The sequence below is a fragment of the Impatiens glandulifera genome, chromosome 5 (assembly GCF_907164915.1).
Source record: "Impatiens glandulifera chromosome 5, dImpGla2.1, whole genome shotgun sequence".
Taxonomy (NCBI): domain Eukaryota; kingdom Viridiplantae; phylum Streptophyta; class Magnoliopsida; order Ericales; family Balsaminaceae; genus Impatiens; species Impatiens glandulifera.
The window spans coordinates 43708088-43719946 of record NC_061866.1 but is presented as its reverse complement, the minus strand read 5'-3'; the positions used below and the strand labels follow the sequence as shown (position 1 = coordinate 43719946).

The 11859-nt window shown below is 27.2% G+C and overlaps 2 protein-coding genes across 2 annotated transcripts; one reads left to right on the top strand and one right to left on the bottom strand.

Annotated features, from left to right (window-relative positions):
• Positions 1–4980: 4980 nt before the first annotated feature.
• On the bottom strand, positions 4981–7239 carry LOC124940702 (transcription factor MUTE-like). The gene is made up of 3 exons (XM_047481232.1): positions 7050–7239; positions 6494–6946; positions 4981–5080 (listed from the first exon to the last, which is right to left on the bottom strand). Exons 1-3 carry the CDS (start codon positions 7143–7145, stop codon positions 4994–4996), a joined length of 636 nt encoding a protein of 211 aa, XP_047337188.1. The 5' UTR covers positions 7146–7239; the 3' UTR covers positions 4981–4993.
• A 2122-nt stretch (positions 7240–9361) lies between these two features.
• Positions 9362–10654, top strand: LOC124939439 (gamma conglutin 1-like). Its single transcript, XM_047479915.1, has one exon. It carries the CDS (start codon positions 9362–9364, stop codon positions 10652–10654), a length of 1293 nt encoding a protein of 430 aa, XP_047335871.1.
• Positions 10655–11859: the final 1205 nt, after the last annotated feature.

The following is an 11859-nucleotide window of genomic DNA, read 5'->3' as shown; positions in this document are numbered from 1 at the left end:
TAAAGTGATAAGATATATACCAATAATTGTAATTTACGATAGATCGTAACAAGTTGTGTCGATGTATTGAAGGGTCGGGACCCCAAAAAAGAAGGGAGTGGTTGGACCTAGTTAGGACATGTTCCCCTTATTCTTGAAAATAAAAATAAAATGAGGAGATGAATTAATATACTTTATCTTTGATGATGGACAACTTGCATGCCAAGAGGTTGTCATTTTGTTGGATATGCAATTGAACATGGCTTGCTTTTAATACATTGCATGTGACAATAAATAGCATTTGTGGACCCTTTTAATAATAATAATAATAATAATAATAATAATAATAATAATAATAATTTTGTGTAGACAGGCCAAATATCATAATAGCCTCCTTAATTAATATGAATGCATATGGCCAACAAATTTTCATTATTATTAGAGAAAATAATAAATAAGCCCTTAGACTATTTCTAAAATTTTATACTCACATCCTCAATTATTTTTAATGCAATTCCTTTATTTTAAAATAACTCATTTTTAATTACCAGTTCTTAATATACATGATTTCATAAAAAAAAAAGGGTTAATTAGAAGAGGAACAAGCATAGAAGTCTAAATAAAAGAAAAATAAAGAATGTGATATGAAAATTTCAAAAATAATAAAAAATTTAAGGGTTTAATTAAAAAAACAAATTATATTATTATTATTTGGTTAAACTGATTAATCATTTGTGACCCACATTTCCAAAGTTCGAACGTCCAGATTAGAAGAGTTTGTGGGTCTGTTTGGTTAAACTAACTTTCCATTAATCTTTTACGTACATTATTTTATTATTTTATTAAATCATTCAATTATTAATTATTAAAAAGAGAAAATACACTTATTTTTGTTTATTATTAATAACATTTTTTAAATTAGATATGTATTTATTTTTCGTTTGAAGAAATAATATTTTTTTAACATTGTTATTTTTTTTTCTAAATATTCAAATAACTTAAATAATTTATTTTTTCATGAAATAAAATGATTATTTCTATATAACCCCGGCCCACATCAAACAAGCCCTTGGGTTTCATGGAGCCAATAGAGATGTTTAAATTAACTTTCGGTTGAAATAGCATAGCACATGTTGTTACGTTGCGAAAAAAGTAAAAGAAATTTGGAAATGTGTAAATCATAATATTTTAGTTATGCTTATTAGACAATCATATTAGATGATTGGATTTGAGAACGATCATGAAAGAAAACTTAAAAGGCACTACAAAATAAAGGAGAAGGAATGAAATTTTCAATGTCATGTAGAACATAGAACATCTAGAGATCATGAAGATGTGATTGGAATTTCAAAAAGACGAATAACAGTAACTGACGACGTTGGTTGGTTTAACAAGCTATTAAGATACAAACGAATTGATTGACTTGAAAAAGATTGATTATCTTCCCGATTCTCAAAGAATTAACGAAGACAACAAGTAGACCACCGGCCGTAGAGCTAGCTAGTTCAAAGATAACTATGATGCAGCAATTGATCATGTGAACAAAAATGCTTTTGCGCTACATTGAGACGTGACGAGGAAGTGTTTGATCATTACTTTTCAATTCGAGAGTTAAAAATATAATAATTGAATAAATTTCAATTTTTTTTATTATCTCTGCATGACAGAAAAACCATTGCTAATGTAAGCAATACTCAAAATCGTTTTCAAGTTTTTTTTTACTAAATACAATGACAATAAGCTGATCAATAGATTTTCAATTTTACAAAATCTGGTGGTGGTTTAAATAGGAATTAAGTCTGTAATTTTAATAAAGAACTGAAGTGTAATATTTTTATGATGAAAAAATTTAACCTAATAGTTGCATTTGTTTTAGTAGAGGAAATGGTTTTCGTCTAATGTTGTTTAAATTCAAGTTACATTATATTTAACATGTACTAATAGTTGAAGTACCATTTTAATATTTTCTAAAGTAAGAATATTATCTCAGATCCCCAAATTATAACAAATATACATGAATAAACAAGAGAATAATTCGTTTTCCATTTCTCTCAGACTACATATTTTAGAAATTTGAATTGGGTGGGACTAAAAAATAATAAGAAAATTATGGATAAAAGAGTCAATAAAAGTAAATTTGTTTATTTTTTTTATGAATTGAAAAAAAAATAGGTGATTATGTGATATTATTATAAAAAATTTAGGATGGACTTCAGCCGACCCGAGCCCTATCATATAGGTCCTGTACATACAATCCAATGTACAAATTCACAGTCTCACATACATGCAATCTTAGCAATTAATTGTGTGTTACATTATTGTTTCCTCCTCACTTTCGTGTTTTGAAACAACTAATATTAAAGTGTTTTGAATTGTACAATTAGTTTATAGTTATTTTTAATTTTGTGAGAAACTTTAACTTGACATTTTATTTTTAAAAAAGTGTAAATTAGGAAGTTAGTAATCTCTTGGTAGTAGAAAAAATAAGATTGCTTAATATATATAGTTCAATTTTCCAAGGAGACTTTGACTATTATTTAGTTGATAATATAAAATGTTTAGCACATTTATATATTAAATATTGATTGGAATTCGTGTTTCACACATGCATGCTCTAATATTTTAATCATATAATTAATTAATGTAATATATAGTTAATAGTTGCATGTATACTCTTTCTCACTTGAGTCTGCTAAAATTAATATCGAATTAAGTATTCTTAAAATTTTAAGATTCTAAGAGACTAATTGTACTTTGATTTAGGTAAAAAAAATGTTAAAACTAATTAATTAATTTTTTATGATTTTAAATTTAGAAGAGTTAATTTATAAATTATTTTAATTTTACAATTTAAAAAAAACATAGTGAATATATATATAATATAAATATATATATAAATTAAAAATTATTATTTATTGATATAAATAAACTCATGTAAATGATTTTATAAATATGACTCCTTTTTAGTGTCATTTATTTATTATTATTTTTTAAATTAATTTATACTTAATTATATATATTTATAATAATAATAATAATATATAATTAATATTAAACTACAAATTTAGGACTATTTTAAGTGAAGTATAAATTTAATTGGTCTTTGTACTCGTAAATATATATTATATCTGATTTTTTTTTTATCTATATTTGTGATTAATTGTTATAGTTTAATATATTTTCTTTAAAAAAGAAATTGCATTGTAAATTAAATTAGGTGGAAGAAATTAAAAACGAGTTTCACATAAGGAAATAAAAAATATGCAAGTCAATCGAGATAAGTGTGATCAACTAACTCATTGACGTTTGGGTCTGAATTCAATTGGCGGCCCGTGTCTTTGCTTTGAATGGTTGGTTATTTGAATTTGGATTTTTGTTGAAAAATAAATAAAGTAAGTTATTTAAATTTAAAATATTTAAGTTACTATTATTATTATTATTATTATTTTTAAAAAAATTCATCTATATTAAAATGAAAAAAATTATTTAACCACACGGTCCACAACAAATATGACATGAATAAAAAATAAAAAAGTACTTAATAAGTTATCGTCGTAAGTTTTCGAAAAAAACAATTAATTTTTCGACAGACTCTATTAATTTTTCTGAACAAATATCAGAAAACGTCGTAATAATAGTATTATGAATGATATGAATCGAACGACTATGATAATTGAAAGTTCGACTACTTTTCTCTAATCAAATAGTCTACCAAAAATTAATTAGGATTATAACTCAAATATATAGGCATATAGGCAGGTCAATTTTTTTTTTTTTTTTTCAAATTTAAACTTGTAAAAATATAATAAAAATAATTTGGTTGATAAACTAAGGACTTGTTTGGACTTTGGGTTAATATAATTAATAACTTGATTATTTGAAAAAATAATGATTAATTTGTGATAATTTTAAAGAAATGAGTATTTTTTTTTTTGTTAAATGACTTAAAAAGTATTAATATATAATGATAAAATATAAAATAAGAGGTATTTTATTACAAAACAGTTGTTTTTTTTGTTATGGTTATTAAAATAACCTGAAACGAAACAAGACCCAAAGTGATTTAAATGGTAAAAAAAAAGAATACCTGATATGTAGATTTTTTATAAACGAAATATCAAAAGAAAAAACTCACCTCAAACTATCTCTTACAGCTGGTACGTAGCTTGCAATTGAGGGAATTGTGCTACCATGATTATTGATTCATATTTGTTTGGGTTTTATGTGATTGATTGGATTTAAAGCGAATGAATGAATTGCGTGAATAATCAAGAATGAAATATTATTACATATATTTTATTTTTATTTGAGTTTATTATCATCTAATGTGAATATTTTTTTATTCATGAGTTTAGTTCAAAGAGCTTGTTCTTCAATACTTAGAAAAAATTGAATAATGGTGTTGATTTTGTTGAGGTAATAATTATTTTTGGTAAAACAACTTAAAATTTATTGATATATATAAATAAAATAAAAAATAATAATTTAAATAGAGAGTATTTTACAATTTTGAGTAATGAATTGAGTGTTGTGATTGATAAGAAAGAGTTAAATGATGTTTGATTTGTATAGGATTATTTGAAAAACTCCTACCCAACAAGGCCTAATTCTAGTTCATTTCTAGTTCGGGGTGACTAACATTACTCTATCATATCGCGATTTGAATTTTATTTAATCTGCTGTAAGTTTTAAAATTGAGTATGATTGGTTGGAGTTGGTAATCTTCAAAGTTTTTTTTAATATGAAAATAATACTTTATTAAATTAAATAATAAAAATATATAAAGAAATGATTAAAAATAAAATTAAAATTTTATCAACAATAAAATATAAAAACAACCGTGCAATATTGTGTGGAATAAACTTCAAGGGCTCCCTAATTATATTATTAGTGTGTAGTAGCATGCAATTAATTTAACATATATTATATATATATATATATATATATATATATATAAAAGCATTTCCATGTTTATATTATAGTTAATGATTAATTATTCATGTCTAATAATTAATTAATTAAGCTGCAAAATATCGGATGAAAAGCTTTGCTGAACTTCAAAAGCTAGTTCTTCTACGCTTAGTCGGCAGTCCAGCCTTATCTGCATGCAACCAAAAGTATATATACATGTATGAGACAACTTTCAGTCGAATTCTATATTACGAAACCGTCTATGTGCCCTCTCATATAAAAAGATTTCGTAATATAGGATCTCATTTGATCTATTTTAAAAATATTAAAAATATATTATAAATTAAGATAAATAATAATAGAAAATGATAAAGTAACAAATAACCGGGTCAGTTGAGAAACATGTTAGCTGAAACTTGTAAATATAGACAAATCCAGAATTTGAAGTTGGAGTAGCTAGGTGGTTTTGAAAATAAAGAAAAAAAACTAAATGAATATTTCATTCGAAAAGTGAATTATATTGAAAAAATTAGGAAATTACAAAGTAGACTTTTAGTGAAATCAATGATGGAAAAGGAAGCTAAGATGGCTAAATAAAAGCTTGATAAACATAGAAAAAAAAAACTCTATGAGGAATTGAGGATAGAAGAATTAAACTCTAGTTTTTTTAACTTTAACTAACTCACTACCGTATCTATTTGGTAAGATTTTGAAAAATGACAGGTGCTTTTGATTAAACATTGGTTATGTGAAGATCATTGTTACCGTATGCTCAAATAAAACCAAATTGTAACATGACTTATCATAAGTGATCAAAGTGAAACTACTAAAAAGAATAAAACATCAAATTCTAAAAACGAAACATCATAAAGAAAATAAAAAAAAACCCAAAAAAAGAATAAGAGAAACCATCTTAAGGAAAACCAAAAACATCAGGATTGTTGATTGAAAAGGATTGTTTCCTACAAATAAATAGGAAGAATGTCTTGCAATGTCTTCTTTGAATCTTCCTTTAGGCCACTAATTATCTAAAACACTAATAACTGTCTTCTTCAACCAACAATATTCCGACTCGTCAATGAAAGGACCCTCATATATGTTTCTTCATCCGGGTTCTTGCTCGAGACTTCTCATGGAACCTTTGAGAAGGAGAACATTATCGTACTCGCAAGCTATTGACATGTCTATTCATCTCCAACTTTGGGCGTGGCCATGAAAAAAATGAGTCATTTTTTCTCTAATCACTTAGTATATTTTCATAATTGCAATCAATCATTTTGGGAGTCTCATTTTAAAAAAGGATGTATTTTATGTGTAACATTGGTTGCCTTCCTAATTAAGCTCTTTAGTCTTCAAACCAAATTAGTATCACTCAACCATTTCACTGAAGATTGAAGTTTTAGTTGCATGTGATGTAACCATCTTAAATGATATGCATAAAATGTGACAACATTAGGTTTCAAAACAATATAGCTACTCCAACTTCAAATCTAGCATATTAAGCTTAATTATTATGAAACAAATAATAGCTTTTTTTCGATATTATCATGTCTATATAGGTAGAAAACTACATCTAAATATAAATAATCTCACAGTCACATACCTTGGCAACAAAGGAGTAAAGAACCGTGTCCTCCATGCTACTAATGTTCAAGTTAAGTATCTCAAAAGAAAACTTTTCCAGAACACTGATAATCTTAACCACCTGACCAGGATTTCGCCTTGAAAATGTTCTCAAAATAACATTAGAGCCTGAGATTTTAGCCTCAACATCAGCCACGGGTGAGTTGCAAGACGCAACAAACTCTTTCACGTTGTTACCAATATTATTACTCTCGTGAACTAATCCAAACAAAATGATTGGATTAATGATATCACGAGGAGCTGGTGCGAGTTGAGGAACTAGGGATAACCTCGGACTAGGGTTAGAGTTAGGTTTAGGTTTAGGTTTAGGACTGATGCTCTTCCTTTGTTTCTTGGACTCCAAAGATTGAAGCACTAGATGCAACTCTTTTATGAACTCCACCACCCCCGCAATTATTGATGCTTGATCTCCCTAACAATTATCAATTAATTCACATCACATGATTCACATCACAAAACAAATAGATCGATCATAGTTATGTTTTATTTGTATGTGTTGTTTTTAATCATCTTACCCTCTTGATGTAGAAGCAAGGAGTGAGGGATCGAAGGACCTTGAGATGTTCATTCATCTGCCTTCTCCTATTTCTCTCTACTGCTATGTGAGACATGACAAATGCTTAAATCTTTAGGGTTAGGAAAGATTTAGAGAGAAGAGAAGATGAATGTACAAAGCATATATATGTATAAAAAACGTATAATTAAATCAATATTCGAATGAGATAATCGACAAATATAGTAGTTTTCGAAGATATATATATATATATATATATATATATATATATATATATATATATATATATATATATATATATATATATATATATATATATATATATATATATATATATATATATATATATATATATATATTATCGGTTTCTTATCGGACCCAAAAACCAATATATGGTGCACGTGAAGGGAAGAATAAGTGCAACTTTAGTCTAAGGTAGATAGTCATAAATAATAATTCTTAGGGTTCCCCATTGAATGCTTTGCGTTACACTCTCGTGAGGCTCACTATTCACCACTCTAATCATCTTTCATATGTATTTGGTTGATATGTATATATATATGTCATGCATATTATATGTTCACTTTCATTTTCTGTCACTCATGAATGCCTTGCTCTTATAAATTTATGGTAAAAATTTATTGATACAAGTTATAACATTAATATAGTTATAAGTTTTAAGCAAAAAAGAAGAAGTTAAACTTACATCAAAATATTAAGTATTAACTGAAATAAGTAGCAATGCACAAAACTCTTAAAATTTGAGTAGGCTGAAATTAACACAAATTTGTATACATATGTACTTACTTTTTCAAATAATTTTCTGGAAGTTAAGATCGACTTGTTGAATATTTAATATAAATAGTTTAAGCCAAATATAATTATTTATCTTATTATATTAATTTTATGCTTACATTTTTTTCACTTCCCATTAATATACAAAATAATTGATTTTATTATATTAAATATATAATAGAATTTGACTTACAACTTTATCCAATTATAATATTTTGTAAAAAAAATCTAAATTTGGTAAAGATGAATAGATAAACTCTTTACAATAATAAACTGTTTCAATAAATTAAACACATAACATTAAAACTATCCATGGTGAAAGATACATGTGAATTCGAGTTGAGATATACTAAAAAAATAACATGAAAATTATGAATATAACGATAAATAAACATAAGTTTTACCCTTATTCTATGAATTAGAGAAGCAAATAAAGAATTAAAAAAAAAAATTAAGAACTTAACAAACTTAGCCAAAATTTCAATTCACCAGAACCTAACATAAATCATATTTTTTTTAAAACAAATTATTGCATGAGTTGTCCAAACTCAAATCAACAAGACAGATAGATCTTGATATTAGCACCCTTTATATTGTATTTAATGTAATTTGAATTTGGTTAGTTAATTTCTTTTTCTGAACTTTAATTTAGTATTTTTTTTATGTGAGATCTTTAGTGTGTAAAACTTACGTGATAATCATTACAGTATCACACCACATGTTAATTGATTTTAGAAACAATTTTGTTATCAATTAAAATATTATAACTAATATCTGTAAAATCTAAATTGAAACTTGTTAGAGGAACTTCATGTCGACATTCATATTTATATGATAAATAAATAGTTATATAATTAGAAATATAATTGTTTATTTAATATATAAACAAAAACAATATATTTTTCCTTTAGTTTTTATTATTAATAAAATTATATTATACCTATTACATCATATAATAATTGTGGTATTATAATAATAGTATAAGTTAAGATGTAAATGTTAATGATATATCTATTTATGATTACATTTTATGGCTATCAATATTTTAATTATTATATAACTATTTAATAATGTAATTAATAAAATAAAAATATATTAAAAATGTTTGTTTAGAGTATAATAACCCCTAAATAATAGTAACTCCATTTGCAATATGAGATCTTATGTTACTTAATTACTCTATATAAAAAGGAACATCTTAATTAAAAAAAGGCTCATTTTTTTTTTAATTCAATTTTTTTGTTTATTTTATATGTGCATATTGGTGACTTGGATCCAATATTCATTAATGAAGTCAACTTTTGACCTGGCCAAATATTTAATTTTTGTTTGTTAAGTCAAAATTACATTTACTTAATTATACTATATGTTGCTTCATTTAAAACATTAGGAAGTCTCATCTCAAAGCTGGCTTAGCTAGTTGGTTACTTGAATTAAGAGCCAGCCTCAAAATAGTCAACAATTGGGATCCTATATGTATAATGCATGGACATGATCTTATACTAACTTTCAAACAAAATGGCATTTATAGGAACCCGACTTGATCTTATCATATTCTTGATGTTCCTCTCAATTGTTTCAAACAATATTGTCTTTGCTAGAAACAATACTCTAAACAAAAGTGTATCTGCAACCATTGTCAAAGAGGGAATACCTCCTTTTTACTATATGAATATCAATGGAGAAGATTACATTATGGATCTCGACTCCGATTTTCTATGGACTCGTTGTGATAAGTGGCATGTTTTTCACCAACCTTGTCCAAAACAAGCATGTTCCTTAGCCCATTCGTGGCCTTCCAGATTGTGCCCTTTAAAGAAAGATCAGCAAGAACGTTTGTGCCCTTGTAAAGTTGCATTGGTGAATCCGGTTCCCAAAACGTGTCATCAAACTGATCTGTCGTACCAATACTACTTCTTTTTCAATCAGACCGGGCATTGGCCTTTTAAAATAACTTCTTTCAAACAAATTTATGCGGCTTGTATCCCATCTGAGCTTAGGGCCACTCAATTCTATAACAGAACCGGTCAATTTGTTGGGCTCTCAAAAGCGCCCTTATCCATTCCATCTCAATTTGCATCACAGTACCAATTTTCCAAGAAATTTGCATTCGTCCTTCCCAGTGTTCGTTATCCACACGGCATAATATTCTTCGGTGGTGGACCTTATTACATTGTCTATTATGCGGATAAGCTTCATGATGTTACGATCTTTTTCACCTACACACAGTTACTACAAAACTCATTATCAACAACAAACGGTTACTACATCGGGGTACAAGCCATATCAATTGGAAGTTCGGAATTGCACCAAATTCCTATTCAAGCAAGTTCCTTTGATATTAACTACACCACCGGGCTTGGAGGCGTGAGAATAAGCACAATCGTGTTATATACCACCTTGAGGAGCGATATATTTCTTGCTTTTCGCAAAACATTCTTGGAGGCAATGGAAGGCAAAATTCCAGTTAGAGCTGTGAAGCAATTCGATCTTTGTTTCAATGCGAGCGATCTAGTTCTCAATCCTTTGGGGGGTTATATAGGAGCTCCTAAGGTGGAACTAAGCTTGGCCAATGGGAAGAATTGGACATATTTCTCGAATACCATGCAAACGGTTTATAGAGATAACATTAACGATACTTTGGCGTGTATGGCTTTCATTGATGGTGGGAAAACGATGGAAGAGGCAATGGTGATTGGGGCTTTCCAGATGGAGGAAATATTCGTGGAATTTGATCTAGTTAAGTCCCAATTCGGGTTCACTCCTAACTTGTTTTTGTTACGTAAATTTAATGGTTCAATTACAGGATGACTCCATCAATTTCTTGATTTATGTATGTAACAATAAAGTTAAAAACACTCTAATATGAATGATGAATAATATTACTATTGAACAACACCATACAAAATTATCATACTTGATTTGTGAGTTGACACGACACAATCATTTTGTTTAATCATCGTATATTTATATTTCTTTTTTGCAACTAATAGTTATATTAATGCTATTTTTCTTGTCGTCTAGCAATATTATATCATTAATGAGATTTCTCTCACCCATGTAAAATTTTAAATAACTATAAAATGATAATTGATAAAGAATAATGTAAAATAAATACTAATCTCCAATTTTTCTTGTTTGTAATTCGATAACCAGACCTCTTACATCATCTAAAATAGAGTGAGGCAATAAAACAATCACAAATCGACACGATACAAACATGAAAACAAGGCTAATAAGTAAGGATAATAATGCAATTCTAGAAATTAGTAAATGAATAAATTAGTTAACTACAAGGTCTCGACGTCTCCCTCTTCAACCTCTCCCTTGGCTATTCCCTCCTCGGTGTTTCCCTCGACGTTGTCGTTGTTGTTCACTATGGGAAGATTCGGTTGCAGTCCATCTTTGTAGATCATGTACACTATCATTTGTACAACACCAAACAGGACACCAACAACGTTTGGAATATGATATGAACAACAATAAAAAATTGAGAAAAATAATTATTAGTTCGTCAAATTGAGAAAAATAATTATTAGTCTATAAAATTAAGAAAAATGAACTCACAGTTGTGAACATAACATTGACGAAGAGGCCGTAAAATAAACCAAATAATGTCATTTATTGTCATCGTAAGTAACAAGTAAAATGACATAAATTGAGATTTTTTGGTTTGAATGACTTGTTTCTGTAAAATTGTGGGGAAAATGTATTACAAGCACATAAATGAGTCTTTAAAATTAAACAAAAGGATTGACCACAATATTCCTACGGAATAACCCGATACAAAATTATCACACTCGGTTTGTGGGTTGACACGACATAAACACGAGACGACACGATTACAAATTGACACAATCATTTTGTTCAATCATCATATATTCATATTTCTTTTTATACAACTAATATTTATATTAATACTATTTTTTCTTGGTCGTCTAACAATATTATATCATTCATGATATTCCTCTCACCCGTGTAAAATTTTGAATAACTTTAAAATTGTAATTGATAAA